This window comes from Chrysemys picta, chromosome 25 (assembly GCF_011386835.1).
Source record: "Chrysemys picta bellii isolate R12L10 chromosome 25, ASM1138683v2, whole genome shotgun sequence".
NCBI classification, from domain to species: domain Eukaryota; kingdom Metazoa; phylum Chordata; order Testudines; family Emydidae; genus Chrysemys; species Chrysemys picta.
The window spans coordinates 8,612,290-8,636,843 of NC_088815.1; the positions used below are offsets into that span (position 1 = coordinate 8,612,290).

The window sequence follows — 24,554 nt, forward strand, 5'->3', positions numbered from 1 at the left end:
GGGGCAGCCTCCCAAGGGAGGCCCAGGAGTGTGTCAAGGGAGACGCAAGCTGTGATCGGTCTGTCTGGTTTTTGTTTTTAAAAAGCTCTGGCTGTCAGCCCCAGGTGGCTGGGGCTCCCGCAGAAGGGCCATGCACACCCATGAGGCAGAGATAAAGGGAACAGCTGGAGCCCCACCACCGGGGCTGGGGCTCTCCTCTCCACCCCTAATCCCTCACCGGGAGGCAGTGGGGCTCTAGCTGTCAGCCCCGGGGCGGCAGAAGCAGCGCAGAAGTAGGTGGCAATGGGGAACTAAGTCTGCTGTGAAAAGGGATATTGGCGAATATCACTTTTCACATTGCTACCCTTACTTCTGAGCTGTGCTGGCACGGTGCCGCCTTCAGAGCTGGGCACCCAGCCAGCAGCTGCTGCTCTCCGCTCTGCCTTCAGACACAAAAAAGGGGGCCCGATCAAATAATTTTGAGAACCACTGCTTTAGGTAATTTAGCAGTGCTAGGCTCCAGAGGGAATTGTGCCCTGGGGTGCTTAGCAAAAAGAGATGGGGGCTGTCCTGCAAGACTTGTAGGAGGAATGATTGTAACAGTAGGGGGGAAAAGGGACCTTCAGAGTTCCAAAGAACCCCCAGACCTCAGAACCAGGGCTAGCAGGAAGGAGAAAGGAAACTGGATACTGCAGTTCAAATGGTTCTTAGCATCAGCTTGCAGGGGTATAGATCAGGAACCTGGGTACTAAAGGTTTGAGATCAGAGGACAACCAGGAACAACAACAGCAAAGTACTAGAAGCAAGAGATGCATCGCCTCCTTTCTTGATATTTACAATTTTGGAAGTGTCACCAGGCCATTCATAGCTGCAGAGGGCGGCACAGATCTCTCCGGGGAAGAAATGCTTGGAGAGCAAACAGCACCTCAGGACCAAAAGGATACAGTGCTGATCAACGGCAGCAGGATAAATCCTTACAAGGCCAAAAATACAACAGTTCAGTGAAGCTGACAAACCAGAGAACTGCACTTGGGCCTGGCTTCAGTAAGTGGAAGCTTGGTGCTTTTTTGAGGAAGAGAAGCTGTGGTTCAGAAGAAGGTTGCAAACACTAGTCAGACAAGAGTTGCTGTAGTTAACCCCCAGACATTCCAAATTCTGGGGGAGTGGCTCGTGCTTCTGCTGTCCAGTCCACCCAGCATGACTCTCAACTGGAAATGACACTTGTCAGGTGAGATTCCTGTGTACCTGTAAATCATGTTGGTCCAGATCACGAAGGGAAATCTCACCAGACTGTCCAGCCTCTATTCTGAGCAATTGTCATCTAATGCAATCAAGTTTTTCCCTATTTACTTTGCTTCCACACTCAGAGAAAAGCCAAAAATAGTTAGTGAAGATGATGGAAGCAACATGCCTGGGATATTGATGGGTGATGAGAACATACACCTAGGAAGGGGCTCTGACCAAGCCCCTCATGCTCCAAACAGAGCCAAGTAATTTACCTGAAAAACATTCTACCTGCCACCAACCCAGACCGGGGTGTCTGTACGGAGGTGTCCTCCCTGATCTACTTGCTTGACTTTTGCTGCCTTTTGAGGGGGGCTTTTTGCACAACCACAGCTCAGAACCCCAGCACACACTTCCACAGGGCAACTGCTAAACTAGGAAGAAAGCTGAAGACATTCCTTACTAGCGAGACTAAAGGTTTCTCTCCAAATCAGGGAAAACAAGAATCTCTCCCTTCCATTTCCCCACCACAATGGGCAACCTAGGATGGGTCTCTGGACTGGCGGAACCAAGATGCACATTTCCAGCAGCCAGGTTGCCTTTCCTGCGCCTCTCACACTCACCAAATCGGAATGGATAAGACAATTGTACTGCAATCATTACAGCCAAACAGCCCTCATACGAAACCCGTAACACTGCCCAGGCAGGCTGCACCTGTACAATTAGAAACCTCTCCTTTATTATTAGATTATTTACTGCATTTGAGAAGGGTGTGACTAGCTCTCTGCAATTCCATTCCCGAGTCTCTTCCCTACCCATCCACCCGCTCAGACTTTCTGCCCAAGGAGCTGCATAGCCCCGGTGAGGTAAGCTCCTATTGTATTCAGGAAGGCACTGCATGCCATATAAAATACACCGTTCACCACAGTGATTCTGGAGGTTTTAAAAGCCTCCAAGAACACAGAGAGCTTTCCTCACTCACAGATTAAATTAATCCTCCTTTTAACATTCAAGAAATCCTACTGGTGTACCTGCCAGGTGGGAAGAATGAGACAGAGGCTTCCTCCCTGGTGACTCTAATTAAACTGGGAGGCTTCCTTAAGGGAGGGATGATTGTAAAGAGCTACTCCTTCCCAAGGAAGGAAACAAGTCAGGCTGCATGCTGGGAAGCGAGCCACTAATTCCCGTCCCCCCAAATCGAGCTGCGATAGACTCGAGAAGAAAACCAGCTTCTGAATCTGCACCAGCCTTAACTCAGAGTCTAACCTGAAACCAAATTTATAAGCACCACATTGTCTTTCCAGTCAGGCTACCTGGAGGGACTCTGCAAAGTCTAGCAAGGAAAAGGTTTCTCCCACCTCGGAAGTGACAGGGAGAAGGGTAACACAATCTTGGCCAGAGTTTTGTCTCTTTGCTTGTGGGGGAGACTGAGAAAAGTATCCACACATGATCCCTTTACCCTCTGGTTTGGCTGAGCTGAACTGCAAGGATGGTGGTCACTGATGCTTGGAGGCATCTACATCAGATCAACCAATGTCTGATACGGAATAGACATGACTGCAATCCCTGTTGAGAAATAGAAGTCAAAGATGCAACAGGGAACTACTGAGTCTCTTAAGATACTGACTAAAGATGTAGTGTAGGTTGGCTCCCGTCTATCCTCTATGCCAGTGGTTCTCAACCTATTTACTGTTGTGGGCCGCACCTGGGCCTCAGGTTGAGAACCACAGTGCTCCTCCCGACTCCTCCCCACAGACCCCTACGCCCAGCGTCTCCCGCCCAGAGACCCCTCCACGAAGTGGGGCCAGGAGTAGAGCCCTGGGCGGGGGGCCCAGCAGCAGGGACCTCGGACCCCACTGTGCAGGGCCCAGCAGCAACCCCTCCACAAAGTGGGGCCGGGTGTCAGGGCAGCAGCCCGGACCCTGACCCTGACGCAGGCTGGCAGCCCTGACGCCGACCCCGCCACGCGGAGCCAGCTGGGCCGGCAGCCCCAGCCTTTGCCACGTGGGGCTGGCCCATGACCCTGACCCCACCATGCCCTGCCCGTCAGCCCAGACCCCGTGGCGCTGAACAGTCAGGCAGCCGGTAACCCGGACCTGCGCAGCCCACATCTGTATGCTAACTGGGCCACATGCGGCCCACGGGTTGAGAACTGCTGCTCTATGCAGTATGGGAGACAGGCCAAATGAAATGCAGTACCCAAGACTTTAGGCCTTCTCTGATGCCCAGAGATCTAGCTGTCCCAAATGGTATCCTTGAGGGCTGGCTGAACAGAAGCCTTACAATCTGTTCACATTTTCTGCCTTTCCTATTTTCTTCATATAATTTTGAAATGGAACAACGACAGCAAAATACGAGGTCATAGACTGAGATTCTGAGCAGCAGAGAGAGAAGCCAACAGAGGTCAGAAGGTCCTGAAATTGCCCATTCTTTGTCAGTTGCTGGAACCTGATAGACACCATCATGAGGCAGGTGAACCCTTCAGTCTGGGAAGAGGTAGATTCAAGAGAGCAGACGCAGAAATCATCAGCATTGCTCAGGTCAGCAGACGGGAAAGAGGAGTGAGCAGGACTGTAAAATTCACACTCATTGGTTGCTTTTCTATACTCCATCCCATCAGGGCTGGAAGATCTACTAAAATATGCCCCTGCTCCCAGGTCCCTGAAGCAAGTGCTGTAATATTAGAGAGCGCAAGATCAAGGCAGGGCAGGAACCCAAACCCCTCATCTGCTGCCCGGCCTTCTTGTAGCAGCCGAGGTGGAATGTTTTTTACAGCAAGTATTGACACAAGGCGATAAAGTTGCGTGCCCTGAACCAGCACAAGATAGGTGATTTCCCTGAAGGGCGGTGAAACTCACAAAAGAAGGGCAAATTAAAAGACGGGAGGAAAGAGACCCAGGCACGCTCAATTATAAAAGGTAGGGAATAAATCTCACACGGCGTATCCTTTTAGATAAAGATTTAACAATGAAAAATATGCCCAAGATAGCTACAAGCTTCAATTACAAATGACAGGTGGGTGTAGTATAACACACTACAGGGTGTAGTGTAACACCCTGTCTAGCTCCTGCAGCTCCCCATCACCAGAGAGGGATTGTTCAAAACCTGTTTTCACCCCTGGTCCCTAGGAATCAGAGATGGAAGAGACTCGTTTGGTCACATCTAGTCCATCCCCTGCCAATGATGGGCTGTTCCCGGCAGTATGTTTCCTATAGCTTTGTCCAGCCTTTTAAACACACTAAGTCATGGATCTGCCACTACCTTCTTTGTGGAGCAGGGTGGGAATCAGAACAGTCAAGGTCTTCTCCTGCCATTTAAAAGGAACAGAAGGGAAGTGCGTGGGGGAAGATGTTCAGAAGTGGCCAGTCTACATCTTACACGGATTACTGCAATAGGATCTTGGAGTAAGTCGAAGGAGTAAGAGGGGAGTGGGTATGCAGGTCTGGGTTAAAGAATCATAGGAACATCTCCAAATATATCTATCTATGTGAGGTAAGATATTTTAAAGAGTTCAGATCACACACAACCCACCACTCACTCACCCACCAGTCTATGCCACTGCTAGTCAAGTGGAGGGCAACCAACTTGTAAGAGAAAGGATCAAAACGGAAATACGTTGTACATTGTGCTGCATACATCCAATAATTACCCACTGGAGGAATGAGGAAGCTTGTTAACTCTATAAAGCAGATGATGACACTTTGTCCTGCCCACTAGTGCCATGACAGTTTCTATAAACAAAAACAATGTTTTGAAACACACACACACCACACCACACCCACTCACTTCAAAATTCCCTGGATTATATTTAGTTCGTGTCTCTGCTGCACCTGCTGTGCTCTCATTATCACCCAATCACACTGCAGTGACTAGAAAGGTGTGTTAGGGCACATTCCACTGCCTGACACGTGTGTTCTCCCAAGAGATGCTCAAATACAGCCAGCAGCAGCAAACATTACAGGAGATCATAGAACCACTAGTTCGTGAGTACATTCCCCAAAAGTGGAGGCTATCGTCACCCCTCAGACAGCAACTGGATTTTTCTTACAGGACTAGGTCATTAGTAAGAGCATCCAAGTACCGGCTGCCACCAGAGCAGGGGTCGGCAACCTTTCAGAAGTGGTGTGCCGAGTCTTCATGTATTCACTCTAATTTAAGGTTTCGAGTGCCAGTAATACATTTTAACGTTTTAAAAAGGTCTCTTTCTATAAGTCTATAATATATAGCTAAACTATTGTTGTGTGTAAAATAAACAAGGTTTTAAAAATGTTTAAGAAGCTTCATTTAAAATTAAATTAAAATGCAGAGCCCCCCGGACCGGTGGCCAGAACCCGGACATTGTGAGTGCCACTGAAAATCAGCTCGTGTGCCGCCTTTGGCACGCGTGCCATAGGTTGCCTACCCCTGCACCAGACGAAGGATGCCAGAGCAGACGGACTAAAGACTTACAAACGGTTGCTTGAGTGTGATTTTTATATTAAGTGATTGGCCGAAATTTTCAAAACTGCTTAGTGATTTTGGGGGTGTCTGTTTTTGGTACCCAACTTGAGACATTGTAAAGGGGCCAGTCTCAACAGGCTGTGCACCTGCTATCTGAAATTAGAGGCCTTTAGACGTGTGTAAGGTTTTCTGGGTGCCCAACTTGAGACACCCAAAAAAAAAAAAATCACTAGTCCGTTCTGAAATTTAGGCCATTCTGATCAGCCTGCTACCGTACAACTTTTCCATATAGCTTTATATATTTGATTCTTCTGATGTTTTGCTCCTTCTAAACTATTAATGGCAGTGATTTCACACTTTTCTAATTGAAAATTAACTTAAGATGTTGTGGACCATCACTCTGCCTTCTCGCCGTCCCCACCCCCCTCAGAAAGCCCCCTCCAAGAATTATTTCTTTTGCTGGGACAAACACATGCAACCACTGAATTCAAAACAATGTCCCCACTATAATGGAAACGTACCCTTCTGGATCCTGGCATATCAAAGCCTTCCTGGTCCCTACAGCAGCCTTCTGTGAATACTGATTCCCCACAGGAAAGTTTACAAAAAAAAATAGCCCCACACCACCACCCCTAACCTGCTCTCGCCCAATAGAAAGGGAGGAAGTGCTGTGGGAAAAGCCAGCCCACAACATGCTACAATGTTCTGAGTCCAAGTTCAATATGCTTAGAACAACAGGAAAGCCCGGTAGAGAGACACACAGCGAGTGGTTAAGAAAAGAAATTCTCCTCTAACACACACGCTTTTCTGTAGGCTGTTCATATGAATGCTCAAGAAAGCCACCCTTACTAGTGTAGTTCAGCAGGGGAAAACTCTCTAGAACCAAGCGCAATTCAGCTCATCTTCACTGGCAGCCGCACCATCGTTATTTTCAACGATGGCAGACTGGACAGTTTCAAGTTTCACTGATCCAAGTTAACAATTTACTCTGGTGCGACAAGTAGATTTGGAGTAATGGGCGCTGTCCTTCACAACCAGTCTTAATGTACCCTTTATTATGGTATCGCACAGCTGGAGCATTGGCGCTCGCCCCACCGGGTTACCGACTGACCTTGCAGTGCATGCGCCGACAGGGCCCTGCAAGACTCATTCGGTGTCAATTACACACTGCAGCACCGGCGTGGCTCTTGGAAAACGTGTGTGTTCCCCAGGGGCGGCTCTATGTATTTTGCCGCCCCAAGCACGGCAGTCAGGCGGCTTTCAGCGGCGCGCCTGCAGGAAGTCCGCTGGTAACGTGGATTCGGCGGCATGCCTGCGGGAGGTCCGCCGGTCCCGCGCCTTTGGCGTACCTGCTGCCGAATTGCCGCCAAAACCGCGGGACCGGCGGACCTCCCGCAGGCATGCCGCCGAAGGCAGCCTGACTGCCGCCCTCACGGCGACCGGCAGGCCGCCCCCCGCGGCTTGCCGCCCCAGACATGCGCTTGGGGCGCTGGTGTCTGGAGCTGCCCCTGGTGTTCCCAGACTTGCAAAGTTTCTGCCTCTTTAGTCTTTGTGCAGTGGAACCATGGATTGCAAGGCTCCTCGCTAAACGAGCTCCTGAGGGGCAGCGTCCCGTGTAAGTACGTGGTGATCACCTTATCGGTGTTTACACAGACAGCAAGTCGGATATTGAAATTCCATGGCCTTGTCTTGGCACAGACAGTCTTGTGAAAGATCAGTTGCCACCTTCCAACCTGGTGCAGTCCCTGGAAATGAAGCAAGAATCAAAAGGCATTCATCGAGGGGAGTCTAAATCCACCAGAACGTTAGGTTGTGTGCATAGCTGAAGATGCAGAGAAGCTTGAAAAATGTAAGTGACACTCTATACCTTGGGGGAGGGCCCTGTAACCCCCATATTCATCATACGTATATAGCTGTGATACGGTATCATGGGAAAGAACAATGGCTTTCAGCAGATCATAACCAATCTCAGTGGTTCTCAAACTTTTTTTTTCCCCCCAATTTTTTGAAAGTTGCTGAGGGTCTCGGTGGATCCTCTTAATAATAATAAACTTTTTTTGTTCTACAAATAAAAGCACACAACTCATGTTTTAATATCAGTAGTCATACCTTTCTAATGCAATGGATGTGCTCTCTCTCCCCTCCTGTGACAGCCCCCAAGCTGGGGCTAGGAAGGAGGGGGGGTCTCTCCCTCTCTCCCCCACCACAGCAGCCCCCAAGCTGGGGCTGGGAAGGAGGGCCGTCTCTCCCTGGCAGCCGCAGCCCTGGAGCTGGAGAAAGTCACCTCTTTTTCTGGCCGCCACAGCCCTACGCATCCCAAATTCCTCCCACCCCCTCTTCTCACCCCACTGCCTCCTCCCACCTACCCCCTATTCCCCCCTCACCTTATATGTGTGTCTTCTCCAGGGTCCAGGCACCTAATTAGTGAAGCCACACCTGCACATCTCCACTAATTAGGTGGGTGTCCCTTCATTCTCTTGTGTGTGGCTGCTGAGGCGTGCACCTTAGAGGGAACTATCTGTGGACCACCTGAATGGAGCTCGCGGACCGCAGTTCGAGAACCTCTGACCTATCTAAATATGTATCTTATTAGTGTATATGAAGTTATATGTATGGTTGTCACTAACATATGCTGTGAGTTGGGGTATCGCCCAGATATTAGCTATCCAGAGACAACAACAAGGAGGTAATCAATGCCTGGGCGGGTGTGGAGCAACCATCAACAGCCATTGACCAGCAAGGGAGTTGTAATTCAGTGACTCACTTGGACAAGGCCACACCAGGGGAATTGCTCAACCTTGCCTGGTGACTCAGTGGTCACCAGATATGCCTGGACTTATGTTCTGCCCAGTCTATAGATCAAGAATTTCGATTGCATGCTTATCTTTTATTTTGGTAACTACTCTGACTTCTCGCCTCTCTTTTGTAATCAATAAACTTCTTCTAGTGTTTATCCTTACCAGTGAGTTTGACTGAAGTGTTTGGTAAATCTGCTCAGGTTACGAAGGCTGGTGTATGTCCACTCTCCATTGATGAAGTGGTGAACCAATTAATAAACTTGCACTGCTCGAGAACGGGTCTTGAGCAGTGCAAGACAGTGTATCCGGTGGTTTGGGGCTGGGAGCTGGGGGGATTTGGTTGGTGCCTTTCTCTGTGTGATTCGTGAGTGGCTCTGGGATTCAGGCTATCTACCCGGGTATGGGCTCTGCATGTGTCTGTACTGAGTGGTAACAGCATTTGGAGGGGTTTACTGCTTGCCACCAGTAAGGCATTGTGAGAGACAACCCAGAATGGTGAGTAAAGGGGGTGCAGTGATCCCATAGTCCCAGGCTGCACCCCGGGGATCCCGTCACAGTAAGTCACCAAGAGAACACAGAACTGAAGAAAGTTAGTGGGGGACACAGAGTGAATTGGTCTGATGAAAGATCCGCATCTGTATCAGAACGTTTCCACCAATCATGGCGCACAAAGTTATGAGCATTATTGGTGCACAATAAGAGATGAGTAACTACTACAGAGCTTATGAGTAAGTGGAGAGGAAAGAAGAAAAAGATAAGTTTTAGTGAGGAATTGTCCATGGGATCCCCAGTGCTTGGGGGCTTTGCACAGCTACAGCATCTTAGACCCGTCTGCAATTCAGAGATCAAACAATTGATTTGTATAGCAGTAATGCCTAGAGGCGTCATTGTGCTGGCCATTGTACACAGACCTCAGAAGAAAGTGCTCTTGCCCAGAAGAGCTTTCAATCTAAACAGACAAATGGTTGAAGGAGAAATGCCTTGCCTATGATCACACAACAGGCGGGCGGTAAAGCTAAAACCAAGAGCCTGTGTCTCCTGGTGCCCGGTTTATGACAAACACTAAATCAGGGTTCCCAACCTGTACCACCAGTGGTGCACATACCACATGAGCTTGATGGTCAACCCAGTCACTTCACAACAATTTTTTTGAAGAGAGGGTATGTAAACCAGTAAAATGTGGGGGTCGCTCTGCCTCTCAGACCTCACTTCAGAAGGAAGGGAACAATAAGAGGAATTGAGGAGAGACATAATAGCGCTAGAAAATCTAGCCTGATCGCCCCACAGCGTATTTGCAGCTTATTCATTACATCATTCCTGTTACTATCTTATTTAACCTGCCATTGAGTATCTATGGACCCTGCAATGTCACCATTTACCTGGGTTGTCTATTCTCTGCCAAACTGCTCACATTAGGAATTCTGCCCTATCATCTAGCCTCGACTTTTCTTTCCTTAGCTTCATGCAACTGCTTTTTACACTGCCTTCGTCTGAGAGTAGGAATAATTCCATTCAGTTACATCTATCTGAGCACTGGTAATGTTCTTGGGCAAACTCACGTGGAGACTAATATCAGTCCCTTTGGACAAATGCGTTACGGAACCATGTCTAGAAATAATAAATACTCTATTCCACACACTCCCTTCGCATTTCAAACATATCTGTGGCAGTTCTTAATGCCCCTCCTAACACTGGTTCCCCAGAACTAGTGCTCTGGTTTACAGGGAGAGGAGCAAAGCAGACGTCAAGGAAGGGGTTCATCGATGGATGTTAACGTTACAGAAGAAATGTCTTAAAGAGGGAAAGACTTGGTCCTGGTCTACACCTAAAAATAAGATTGACCTAGCTACAACATTGTGGAAAATTCTGTATCCTCTGCAATGTAGTTAGGTTGACCTAACCCCCACTGTAGATGCAGCTGCATCGATGGAAGAACTCTGTTGACCTAGCTACTACCTCTTGGAGAGGGGGATTAACTACACTGATAGAAAAAAAACCCTTTGTTGCTCTAGGAAGTGTTTACATCTCAGTGCTGCTGTAGTGTAGACATACCCCTAATGAAGTTGTCCAGTCATAAAGGAACTTACCAATGGAGGAGCGGTCAGTCTGCTAAAAGGACTTTCATGATAGGTAGGACAAAACTACAGAATCACCTACAAGAGAAACTGAATCCCAGCCAATTCATCTCCACCCAGCTGATGGGCTCAAAGCGATCAAAACAGGATTCCTCACTATGAACGAAGGCCTGGTTTACACTAGAGAGTTAGGTGGACGTATGCCGCCTTGCATCGACCTAACTATGGAAGCGTCGACACTAAAATTTCTCTCCCGCCAACATAACTGCCCCGCTACACCAACTTAATAACTCCACTTCCACGAGAGGCCAGTGTTGATGTAGTTAGGTCGACGGAGTGTGGGTGTAGACACTGCGCTGCTTACATCAACTGTTACTGGCTTTCAGAAGCTGTCCCACAATGCCCCCACACTGGCAGTACACGGATGCGCACCATCGACACAAGGAGCGAAGCGTAGACACGTACAAGCGATGTAATTACCGTGGTGGCTGTATGCCGACATCAGTTAGGTCGACTTAATTTTGTAGTGTCAACATGCTCTAAGACATGCAGCTAGTTAAACAGTAGCCATCAGGGCACATACTTGTAGTGAAGCTAAAAGCCGGGTAGGAGGCTACAGCCCTGCCATTGCAGCTTTCCCATTTTGTCAGAGGGTTAGTCATTTACCATTTCAAACACAGTCAAACTATGAAAGCCGGGGTTTGACCCCTTCTTATGTAGCCGATATCCCCCTAGGAGAGAACTGCCAAAGGCCTTGCTTCTGCACAGATGTGGCATTCAGCAAAAGCGATCTGAACTGATTAATTATTTCTGTAATATAATATCGTATCCATAAATAGCCACTCAGTTATAAAATCCACTGAACAAATCAGAAGACCTATCCCTGCCTCTCCCAAAACACACAATCCTTTTCCTGCTCACTGGCTACCACGCTACACACAAGAAGCCTTTCCAAGAATGTTTCATGCTTGTCAACATATCAATGTTTTCCAAGCTACCCTTTCAACAAGAGAAAAACGGTCCCCTCTTTTTGGGAAAGGAAAAAAAATAACCTGACAATTTGGCCTTGTCTTGGCTAAAGTCTAGTTAGGAATAAGTGTACTTGTACTGCGTTAGGGGAAAAGTGCAACTGTGCTTTAAAAATTGACTCATACCGGAGGAAAAAATAATTTCAACACCCATTTTCATTTCAAGTCTCAACCCAGATTTTCTCTTGACATGTTAAGCCTCAGTTAGCAACAAGGATTTGCACGATACATTTTTTCCTATTTATCATCTCCCATGTTTTCCATATAGTACGAGATAGCCCTTGACTCAAATTTCTTATATAATGTATAAAAATTAGGGCTGTCGAGTGATTAAAAAAAGTAATTGCGATTAATCACGCTGTTAAACAATAGAATACCATTTATTTTTAATATTTTTGGATGTTTTCTACCTTTTCAAATATATTAATTTAAATTACAACACAGAATACGAAGTGTACGTGCTCACTTTATATATATTTTTATTACAAATATTTGCACTGTAAAAAACAAAAATTGTACTGCAACTCACCTCATACAAGTACTGTAGTGCAATCTCTTTATCATGAACGTTGAACTTACAAATATAGAATTACATACCAAAAAACTGTATTCAAAAATAAAAACAAAACAAACAAACAATGTAAAACTTTAGAGCAGGGGTCGGCCACGTTTGGCATGCGGCTCGCAAGGGTAAGCACCCTAGCGGGCTGGGCCAGTTTATTTACCTGCTGACGCAGCAGGTTCGGCCAATCGCAGCCCCCACTCGCCGCAGTTTGCCGTCCTGGGCCAATGGGGGCGGTGGGAAGCGGCGCGGGCCAAGGGATGTGCTGGCCGCGGCTTCCCGCCATCCCGATTGGCCCGGGACAGCAAACCATGGCGAGTGGGGGCTGCGATCGGCCGAACCTGCCGCGTCAGCAGGTAACTAAACTGGCCCGGCCCGCTAGGGTGCTTACCCTTGCGAGCCGTGTGCCAAACGTTGCCCACCCCTGCTTTAGAGCCTACAAGGCTACTCAGTTCTACTTCTTGGTCAGCCAATCACTCAGACAAACAAGATTGTCTCCTGCAAATTGTAACCAATGCTGCCTGCTTCTTGTTTACAATGAACAGGCATTCACATGACACTGTTGTAGCTGGCGTTGCAAGATATTTACATGCCAGATGCGCTAAAGATTCATATGTCCCTTCATGCTTCCACCACCATTCCAGAGGACATGCTTCCATGCTGGTGATGGGCTCTGCTTGATAACAGTCCAAAGAGGTGCAGACTGATGCACCATTATTTTCATTATCTGAGTCAGATGCCACCAGCAGAAGGTTGATTTTCTTTTTTTGGTGGTTTGGGTTCTGTAGTTTCCACATCAGAATGTTGCTCGTTTAAGACTTCTAAAAGCATGCTCCACACCTCGCCCCTCTAACATTTTGGGTGGCACTTCAGATTCTTAAACCTTGGGTCGTGTGCTGTAGCTATTTTTAGAAATCTCACATCAGTGCCTTCTTTGCATTTTGTCAAAACTGCTGTGAAAGTGTTCTTAAAACGAACATGTGCTGGGTCATCATCCGAGACTGCTATAACAACATGAAATATATGCAGAATGTGGGTAAAACAGAGCAAGAGACTTACAATTTTCCCCCCAAGGAGTACAGTCACAAATTTAATTGATGATTTTTTTTTTTTTAAAACAAGCATCAGCAGCATGGAAGCATGTCCTCTGGAATGGTGGCCGAAGCGTGAAGGGGCATGTGACTGTTTAGCGCATCTGGCATGTAAATACAACGCTGGCTACAAAAGTGCCATGCAAATGCCTGTTCTCACTTTCAGATGACATTGTAAATAAGAAGCAGGCAGCAGTATCTCCCGTCAATGTAAACAAACTTGTTTGTCTTAGTGATTGGCAGAATAAGAAGGAGGACTGAGTGGACTTGTCGGCTCTAAAGTTTTACACGGTTTTGTTTTAGAGTGCAGGTATGTAACCAACAAAAAAAAAATCTGCATTTGTAAGTTATACTTTCACGATAAAGAGATTGCACTTCAGTACTTGTATGAGGTGAATTGAAAAATCCTATTTGTTTTATCACTTTTACAGTGCATATATTTAATAAAAAAATATAAAGTGAGCACTATGCACTTTGTATTCTGTATTGTAATTGAAATCAGTATTGAAAACGTAGAAAAACATCCAAAAATATTTAATAAATTTCAATTGGTATTCTATTGTTATAAGTGTGATTAATTGCAATTAATTTTTGAGTAAATCACGTGAGTTAACCGATTAATTGATAGCCCTAATAAAAATTATTGGTGAAGATAAGTGCATAAGAAAAGAGAAGCAACAGGTTTTCACTACTCACCCAACGACCTGAAATACTGCATTCAGTTCTGGACATCAACAGAAAAAACACAGTGGGGAGAGCTCATGGAAGAGCAAAAAAAGATACGACAAACAAGGACTCTTCCTTCGCTAGTTTCTACTCTTGCAGGAGTATTCAAACATGCAGTTGTATCAGGGTATGGCATGTTGTGTCACACCTCTAGTCTTCACAGCAGGACGTCCTTAGACTCATCCCAATGTTGTTTTGCCGAGGTAAAGCTCATCTTTGCTAATCATCAAGATAACTTTGCTAACATTTTCATAATGGTTTAAATGCCAATAAATGCTGCAGCTGCTCGGTAGATCATTTTTATTCTTAAGGGGACACTATCAAGATTTTAAATGTACGATCAAATGCAGTTCACTTGCCTTGCTGCTACAGTCACAGGTACATTCAAAATCCTGAGTCCAACTGCTACTTAAATGTAACTATGCCCTGCAGGCACAAACAGGAGTCATCCCTTAGCATTTTACTTTTCTTTGATACACAGAGGAGTTTTAAAAGTGAGAATAATCCCAATATCTGGTTCTCCAGGTTTGTGCCAGACCAATCTCTCATAAATCCCCAAGAACACATGCGCACAGATGTGTGTCTGGGACAAAAGAGGTTGTGGGTGTTTTGTTTTTAAATGTTTCTCCCGTATAGCAGTTTCAATGTGGTTAAGATCAGAAACCTGTTTATGTGGGGAAAAAGGCACCTTCTTACTCAAGAGATCTGCTCTGTGGGTGTATATTCAGAATGACATCTGCACACACTGATAAAGGTTACTACTTTATTTATTTAAAGTACTGCTAGCCCTAGAGTCAAGAGATCTTTGGAAGATGAGCTGGACTCTATTCTGACTTCATCAATTGAATGCTTAATACGTTTTCATTGCTGGGGACGATGCCTGAGCTAGCAAGAAGCCCGCTTGACGTTCAGATCCTAGCGTGAATTTTGAAGGGTTGTCATAGTTAGAACAAACTTGACCTTGTAGCCACTGAACGATAAGACTGCATCCTGGGGGGGTCCATGTTTAAGTCACTTTTCAGAACAGCACGCTAAATATTAGTGACACGGTCAGGTGTTATTATCTGGTAGTTAGTCTGCAATAAGAGGATTCTGAAATACCCAGTGGCTGCAAGTGACAAGGTTTATTAATAAGATATCAGCAGCAAAGCTAATTAAACAAGACACAATAAAAGGCCTTCTTTGGAAGAGACAGTGGCATGGTTCTTAATGACGTTCTTGATTGTCATGCAGTATTACTGCAACAGGGTTGGATCCCAGTAGCCCAGATGTCTCATAACAGACTGAATCAACGTGGGCCTTGCTACATCTGGCTGCTGAGTTCCAAACCCGTGCATATCAGCCTCAGAGGTAGAGAACTTGTGTGCGCCCTCACTCTCTCTGACAGGATGGTTACCATTTCTACAACTTGAGACACAATGATCAGTTCACACAATACTGAGATAAACACACACCGTTACTGGACTGGATCCAGGAACAATTTGTTTATTCTCTCTCTAGCTTAGGGATCCGCCACTGCTCAGTCCCTGCCCTCTGAGCGCATCCATTTCCTGTCAACAGCAATCTGTTTCTGAAAGTGATGGGGTTGCAGTTTAACAGGATGGGAGAAGGAAATCAGACAGGGAGAAAAGATGCTTTTCTAACCACAGAGAGGCCATGACAGGGTCAAAACCTGAAGAAGTTACAGGCATGTCACACACAAGCCTGTCGAGAGAGAAGCTGGAGGTGCCCTACAGGGAATTTTAGGCTTCCCAAGAGCCTACATCCTTCTCTATCTGTCACAACTCAGCACAGATCTAACTCACCCCTTCCCAGCTGAAGCAGCCTGACTCATGATTTTGAGACAGGATTTCTGCATGTGCAGTGAGAAATGCGATTTGGCAGATAGCAGCCATGGGGGATAATATATTCAATTACCCACATTCACAGGGTAAAGGTGGAGTCACTCATCATCTGTTAGGCTCCGATCCCAGGACTTGCCTATGGCCGCACGTTAATGATTTACAGCAGATAGCAGGACAGACCACGTCAGAGCTACAGCAAGAAAGGCTGCCTGTGAAACAGCTCAGCAGTGCCCCAAAGAACCACTGAACTTCTGCACAAGCAAACCTCAGCGGATGCCGTTAACCCTGGGGCTCATCAACTGCAGGTTGGTTTGGTTGCGGTTCTTTGCTGAGCATTTGGAAGCCTATTTGGGACAGGTAAGGAAGCAGTAGGAGTGTCTGTGAGAGGCAGCAACACACTTCAGCCAGTTGGGCTGCAGCAGATTCTCACCCGGATGGGCACCCTCTCCTGTCCTGTTTCATAGCAAATCCCCAATGATAGTTTCCTGGAGGCTCAGATACTACTGTCATGGAAACGCCACGTATCTGAGGAGTGCACTCTTTTCATCTGTGCATGGCATTTCATGGGCCCCTACCGCAGAACCTCTGCAGAGTAGTGCAGGATATATGGCCTCATGAAAGGAGTAAGATCACTGGAAAAGCTGGGGAGGGTGTTTGTTAAGGAGCAGACTCCCCCCCGCCTCACAAAACATGCCTGCAATATGGCTACAGCCCAGAACTCAAAGCCCCACATCTCTGCTACTTTGACCCCAGAGTGGAATTGATGGGGAACCTTTTCCATTGGACGAACGTGCACTTTCCCCCAAAAGAGCCTGCAGAAACGGCAAGCTGGTGAAAGCCACAATTGTGCCTTGAATCTATCCAAGTGTTACAGCGATTCCTCAGAGAGGGTTACCTAGTTGGAAGGCAGAAGACCTTCTGTGATGAGGTTGGTAGCTCCTCCAGAATTGCTACCTGTTTGATGGAGGTGCAAGGGGGCAGCAAGCCCACACAAAGGCATTAATGTATGCAGAATAAGGGCAAGAAACGAGGACATGCTATAGAAATGAATCCGTTTTCACAACCCGGCCTGCCTGATCTCATCCTTATTTTGCTCCTTCCCTGGGGGGAAGTGTTGGTGGGGAGAGATGGGAGGAAGTATTTCCTTTCTCTGCATTCAGGAACCTATCCCCCAGCACCTTCCTGTTTCCTGACACTTTCGATAGTTCACTGACACTCACCCATGACCTACTGATCTTTTATAAAACAAGGACAGTTCTCAACTTTAACACATTTATATAGCTACAAATAGGGGAGAGTGGCGTGGCCCTGTCAGTGAAATGAGAACAGGACTAGGACCAGAACTCCTAAGTTTTATGCTTGGATCTGCCACTCCGGCTTTGAACAAGCTGTGTATCCTTCCTGTGTTCTGGATTCACTCATCTGTAGGGCCCGACCAAATTCGCGGCCGTGAAAAATGCATCACAGACCATGAAATCTGGCCTTCCCTGTGAAATCTGGCTACTGTAGGGGGCCGCAGTACTGCCACCCTTACTTCTGCACTGCCTTCCGAGATGGGCGGCTGTTGGCGGGGCACCCAGCTCTGAAGGCAGCACCGCCACCAGCACCAGCAGCGTGGAACTAAGGATGGCAATACCGCAACCCCCCTACAATGGGCGGAGGGATAGCTTGAGCATTGGCCTGCTAAACCCAGGGTTTTGAGTTCAATCCTTGAGGGGGCCACTTAAGGATCTGGGCAAAACCAGTACTTGGTTCTGCTCGTGAAGGCAGAGGGCTGGACTTGATGACCTTTCAGTTCTATGAGATAGGTATATCTCCATATATTTTAATAGCCTTGCGACCCTTCCCTTTTGGATCAGGAACCCCCAGTTCCAACACTGTGAAATTTCTGATTTAAATATCCAAAACCATCAAATGCAAGATTTTTTAAATCCTATGACCATACAATTTACCCAAAATGGACCATGAATTTGGTAGATCCCTACTCATCTGTAAAACGGGGATAATACTTTCCTCACTCATAGATGAGGGTGTTGAACTGAGCTGTGGGTACTGAGCTAGTACTTCTCTCAACTGCCACCTTTGGGATCAAGAAATCTACCAGGCCTTTACAGTTTCAAAGGAAACCTTTAAAACGTGAAGGGATTGCAACCAATGCAGCAGCATCGGCCTGAGTTTGCAGACAGGCTGAAACCATAGCTCAGAGAGGTGGGGCTGTCAATGCTGATCTATGATGATAACAGAAACAGTGTTATTTTAACTATTTCATTGCTGACAAAGGATGCAAGAAAGGAGAGGGCCAATTGTATGGGCAATAATATTAAGATATACCGTGAGCAATGTCTCTTTTTAGGTGGCTGCAATGGCAAATGTTTGTATAAGTATTATTACCTAGGACAGACTGGTAAATTCACTGCCAGCCAAGTTCACTGTAGAAGAAATGGGTGTAACAGAACTGAACACTTCTATGCTTCCCAACTCTCCCACCTCCACAGATGCACACAGCTCAGCAAACACATAAATCATTTAAACAGTAAAAAGAACAGGAGTACTTGTGGCACCTTAGAGACTAACAAATTTATTAGAGCATAAGCTTTCGTGGACTACAGCCCACTTCAGTACTCCTGTTCTTTTTGCGGATACAGACTAACACGGCTTCTACTCTGAAACCTGTCATTTAAACAGTGATCTCCAGCGATAGCAACTGGCACCTCACAGGAGCTCTGTGCCTCTCTGTGTCAGACTAGGATGACCGACTGAAGTATAACAAAGACTGATTAGCTGAATAGGAGAGTCCCTCTCTACGTCCTCTCAACAACATACTGGATTCCATGCTGTGTAATACATGATTGTCATGCTATACATGGGACACAACGCTGTCCCGTGCTTAAACAAAGTCAGGTTTTCCCCAGGCTCCGTCCCCCAGGAGCATATTAATGCTGAAAGCCAGACCTGGAGGACTGCAGGGAATTCCTGGCCGGGTTAATATTAATAGAACATGTGCCCCATGAGTCATGTTCATTGCTGCCAGCATAATACAATGTTTAACTTCATCAATTCAAGCTCTCCACCCCTTTGGATGGGACACCTGGGGCCCAATCCTGCCTGATGCTGAGCACTGCTGATTCCAATGGGAGTTGGGGAGTTCCGTGCACCACAAATTTGGGCCCTTATTCTGCTTTCAGTCTTGATCGTCAGAACATATAAACTCACACGGCTCTACTGAGGTCAGCGTGGACCCCGGGTTGCCTTGAAGCGACTTCTCCCAAGAACCGTTTGGAAGTTAAAATTGAAGTATTTGAACCAATGGTTTCAAAATTGGAAACTAACACGACGGGAAAGTCCACAAATGGTTCCAAGGGCAGCGAAGTTAGAACTAAGTGTTGTTTCTAAAAACCCTTCTGCTGCGATGATTACAGAGAACGCCTTTTCCATGCCAGGTCGGACATAATGGAATGTTATATCCGAAATAAGCACATAGGAGAAAGAGTGTACTCTCATTCAGTGGCTTTCTAACCTTGCCACTTAAATCATCTTCCTGTTGCAGATCCTAGTCTGCTTCGCAAAGTATTTTCATGTTTCCAACTTAGACCTTACTTTGATTTTTGATCAGAACCATTTACTCTAGAGTGAATCTGACACTGAAAATGAACAGTTTGAAAATATCTGTTGAATCTGACGCTCTCTTCAAGTCATTCCTGACTATATTGTAATTCCTTTTCCCAGGCTAGTATCACAACTGACCATGCTGCCAATTTATATTGTTTTTTAAATCCACATTTTATATACATTTGTTTCAGGGTGGTTTAGTTTTGCTAGATTTTGTTTGCAACTAGAATACTTTGTGTATGACAATTTTTTAAAATTCATCTCGTGAGACCACTCACTCCACACTTCAAGTCCTAGAGGACAGGCTTCCAGATCACAACACTGCCGACTAGTCCACTCACCCACCTAACTTAATGAAAGTGATTTTCCATTCATCAAATCATTATGCACTCATTTCGTGCAAATATGCCTGCTTAGCATCAACTGGCAATTTCCCACTGAAACATTAACAAGACAAGTCACCAAAGACCCCTCACGGTCAACGTTTGCAGGAAGTGAAAGTGGGCTTTCAATAGAAAACGCAATTTTTAAACCAATGGTATCTTAACGTTTTCCAGTCTCATTGGGGGTGGGATTGTACATGCTCCAGTGACACAAAACACCAAGACAGGCACCCCAGTTTTATTTTAGCATTGCACAGCTGGGAAAAAGAAGCCGCATGTTTGGCGACTCTTTTTGGGTTGACCAAGGTCCCAGATCTCTTACAAAATCCTGATGAACTAAAAAAGGATTGAGGCAAACTGATGTTCCCATTAAGCAACCTTGGCTATCTCCTTATTGGCAGTCTCAGCAGAAGGGCCAGATACTGAGCGAGCTGTAGAGACTGAATTCTCTTCTCACTCCCTGGACTCCATCCTGCAGAACAAGACAAAAGCACACCGGCAGGAGGTACCATGCTGGTCTTGCCCTGTGCTGTATGGTCTCTCTGGAGAGCCTTCAACACACCAGAGCATCTGAAAAATGTCTCTCTCTGAAAATTATTACACAAGCTCAGGCCTGTCAAGAGAAATTTGGGGCCCAGATATATCACGTTTGCTGGGGCCCTACCTCCTCCCATTTCATTTTATTTACACAGATGTTTCTCCCCATCACTCCCCAGGCTCAGGGCCCCAGTACAGCCCCCCTGCCCTACAGCCCTGGTTAAGTTTAAACTCAATGGGCCCGATTCTCAGTTACTTGGTTCCTGCATTTGGTGGCTTTAAGACACCTTTATGCTTCTGGGGTGAAGTCCTGGCCACATTCAAGTCAACAGGAGTTTTGCCAATGATCCGTTCTTCAGAGCCCTGCCTGGCACCCATAGCAGAGTTCTGGCAGCCTCTGGGATGCTCTCACTTACATTGGTTCATCACAGCTTGCCCTAGGCATGCTGGGGTTTTGAGCAAAGATAACACAAAGTCCTATGCCACGTCTACATAGCCAGGGAGGCCGCCCTATGGCCCCAGAGCAGCACTTACGTCCACTTTAATGCCCCTGTGTACCGCCAGAGTGATCTAAAGAGACCGTAAGGTAACGGCGAGCTGTTTTGGTTTGTTGTTTAATGTAAAGGTTATCCTGCATATTGCACGGCTAACAACCGGTCTCCCTTCTCTAAGAGAATCATATGTTGTGCAGCTAGTCCTGAAGTGACACATGTTTCACCCGCAGACATTCCAGAGGAACCCACCACCTGGCTTCCGTATGCAGAATGAAGGAAGTGAGCAGAAAGACAAATATTACTCTGACAGAAGTGCTAAAGGACAATGTAAGGAAGTGACTTGCTACAGCTCTGCAGATTTGTTTTTAATAAATCTTATAAAGTAGCAACTTCAAGAAAAAATGAAGATGCAAGTGTAAAGCCACAAGAGGAAGACTATGCCCCAGGTATATAGATCAAGGAAATGCCAGCCCAGCCTGCGTGAGAATGGGAGAAATTCTATCCACCCCCGTCAGCTGCATTCTCTCCCCCAGCCACAAAACTGTCCTTGTACTGCATGCCTGGGACCAGACCTCATCTCGCAGGCATTTCAGTGCATACCACCACATTGCTGAGTTGGTGTTGTCAAATTAAGTGGCAGGAACTTCTTGGGACTCATTAGCAACTGGCTGGAGAGGGTGCACGCATGCAAATTGATCCTAGAGCTCGCTTGACTCTTCCAGCTATAACAACTATCATCAGGTTACAGAGAATTGTTCTGGCTCTTGGACTGCGCTGAAAGAAAAACTCTTGCTATCAAAGGAAGAGATCATGAAACCAGTCACCAGCCACACGAAAGAGCACTTGTATGTGAGAGAGAGAGAGAGAGCGGAGTTACTGACACCTGCCACTTTTCAGGATTGCCAATATCTGCCATAGGGTTGTGGGACTGTTAGACCTACCTACTGCTCCTCGCCTTCCCTTGGGTGATGGCTTTTGCGTTTCATACATGGGGGAAGAGATTGCTGGGCTCTGCATTTCAGACCAGGAAAGGGGGAGCAGTAACCCCCTCTCCTCCCCAAATCCTGCTGGGGGAAGAGGATGTGTCTTTATTTCACAAATCAAGCAGCACTGCTTTCTTACTACACAGTTCAGGATAGCTCAGTGGTTTGAGCATTGGGTTGTGAGTTCAATCCCTGAGGGGGCCATTTAGGGCTCTGGGGCAAAAATCTGTCTGGGGATTGGTCCTGCTTTGAGCAGGGGGTTAGACTAGACCTCCTGAGGTCCTTTCCAACCCTGACATTCTATGATTCTATCTTTTGATTCAACTGTTAGCTGTTGCAGCAAGGACCTCTGTGGCGTTTGGAAGCCAGAAGCTCCCAAGGATGGGATGGGCGAGAAGCACTGCTCTAGCCCATCCCAATGACCGGTTCGTGGACCAGCGCCAGTCCCTGAGATCCCCCTGGCAGTTTAGGAAGGCAGTAAGCCGGTCCCTGGTATCAAAAAGGTTGAGAAACACTGGGCTAGAGGATAGAGAAGCAAGGTCCAGTGGCACTAGAAAAAATCATCCATTATTTGCTGAGCCAGTTTATAAAGGCGGCCAGGTTCAGCAAGGTTTGTGGGGTCAGCTTGATCAAGGCCAAAGCATGTCAGACCTGTTTAAGAAAGACATTTTGGTCTAGTCTCCAGCCTGTTTTAGAAACATGAAGACTCAGTCCAGGTAGATGTTAAGTGTTTGTTAGGCTGAGTCCATTATAAAAGCGACGTCAGCTGACAGACCTCTTGTTATGTAGATGGGCCCACAGAAGGGTCCCAATGCAGTAGTGAGGAGCTAGAAAAAGGCCCCCAGTATATCAGCCCTGGCAGGATTGAGCATCAGTCAGTGCAGGCTTCACGTTTAAACAGAAGTTTACAGCCCTGCCCACACTATGACTGAAATCAAGAAAGAAGCAAACAGCTATTGCTAGCAAGATCTAGTACTGCTACCCCCAAACAGCGGGGATGAGGAGTTTCCCCTAACTGAATCAAGCCTGCTATCTCCACCATGGCCAGGTCTACAAAAGGAAATTTTAATGAAAAAATAAATAAATAAAAATACGAGCCCTCACGTTCACCTGAATCAGCTTTAGCAGAAATGGGAGCTTTAGTATAGACAAGACTGGCAGTTTACATCGCTTTGTACTACTGTGTTAGGCCTTGTCCACACTAGAAAGTTGTACTGCTTTAACAATACCACCTTCCATCCCACAATTCAGTGCTATCGGTATAAAGGTGATTATACCAGTTCAGCTGTCATCATATGGGAAGGGGGATACCTGTATCGCTATAAGAAGATAATGTCTAGCTCCTATGCAGTAGATCTCAAAGTAACTTACAAAAGGTCGTCACACTAGCCTTATACCATTTTACATGTGGGGAAACTGGGGCAGAGGGTAGTGAAATGATTTACCCATGGTCACCCAGTAGGCCAGTGACAGAGCTGGGAATAAAACCCAGGTCTTCTAAGGCCCATTCTAGCCACTAGGCCACATAGCTCAGTGGATTGAGCACTGGCCTGCTAAACCCAGGGTTGTGAGCTCAATCCTTGAAGGGGCCATTTAGGGATCTGGGGCAAAAATCTGTCTGGGCTTTGGGCAGGGGGTTGGACTAGATGAGGTCCCTTCCAACCCTGATAGTCTATGAACGTAACTGCATCCATCCTAGGGCCTGTACCGGTATAACCATACCAATTAAAAAGAAAAAAAAAGGCAGGGGAGGAAGAAATCATACCCCATCTGACATAATCATACCAGTACAATTTTCAAGGGTAGACTAGGCCTCAGTTAAACCTGCTATGTGGGACAGGTCTGAGTTAATTTAAGATCAACAAGGATTAGATATTTATGAAGATATCAAGAGTTATCCTAATTAATGACACCAGAAGTTTTGGAATGGATATTAAACTTCATGCTTCACAGTTTAAACCAATCTCTGTTAGAGAGCAGGATGAGACCTATACAGGAGGTGGATTATACCCCATCTGCCTAGTGCAGGGCTCTTACACCTCCCTGTGAAACATCTGGTACCCAGCCACTGTCAGAGACAGGATACTGGCCTAGGAAGACCTGAGGAATTGCCAGACTGGATCAGAGCCATGACTGACACAAAGAGCGCAACAATGATTTTCCCAAGCTTGCTCCCAAATCAAGATGCTGAAACTCAAAACCAAACAAATCTCCAGGCTGTTTCTTCTCCTCACTCTAGGGAGAAATCGGCATCTTTTTTAAAAGAGGGACATTTAACTATGAAGCAGCAGGACTTGTTCTGCATGCACACAGGATAACGATTCACCACCTGCAACACTTTGCCAGAACGGGTTGTTTTGGATTGGGTTTGGAGTTTTTTTGCTACAAGCTCCATTGCTTTCTGCTGCGGGGGAGCCTGGCAGCTTCACCCAAGAAGAGTGCAAACCACTGACGTAAAAGCCAAAGGCCTCTCTAAGGAACACAATGGGGCAGGATCAAGTCCTCTTCATGGCCATCAGCACCGCCTCGCTCAGTTGGAGGAGGACTTGGCAGCGTGTCCTCGGTCATTGGGAGGGAGAGGATCCCCCACTCACTGGCACAACAATGCAGTTTTTTTGAAGGGAGAGAGGACTGCTAGATTCCTTTGTAAGCTTAAATTCTTCATACATCTTGCCCTGTTTAACAGCAGAAATGGAATTAAATACAGCTCTTTAAGAAAGCCACTGCCAAATCCACATGTGTGGAAGATCCAAATCCTCCATGAGAGCCAAAAATAACTAA

At 46.5% G+C, this 24,554-nt stretch overlaps 1 protein-coding gene across 17 annotated transcripts in view; it reads right to left on the minus strand.

The window, feature by feature from the left end:
• SH3GL1 (SH3 domain containing GRB2 like 1, endophilin A2) overlaps window positions 1-24,554 on the minus strand; it is a 48,633-nt gene that overhangs the window by 19,457 nt on the left and 4,622 nt on the right. Inside the window, exon 1 of one of the 17 annotated variants that reach the window (XM_065578235.1) lies at window positions 6,165-6,213. The exons of 15 other annotated variants lie outside the window; for them this stretch is intronic. In XM_065578235.1, the coding sequence (XP_065434307.1) occupies window positions 6,165-6,182 (18 nt within the window). In that variant the 5' untranslated portion in view covers window positions 6,183-6,213. Of the gene's footprint in view, window positions 1-6,164; window positions 6,214-24,554 lie in introns of those variants that run through there. One more of the 17 variants, XM_042841493.2, reaches the window with a different exon arrangement.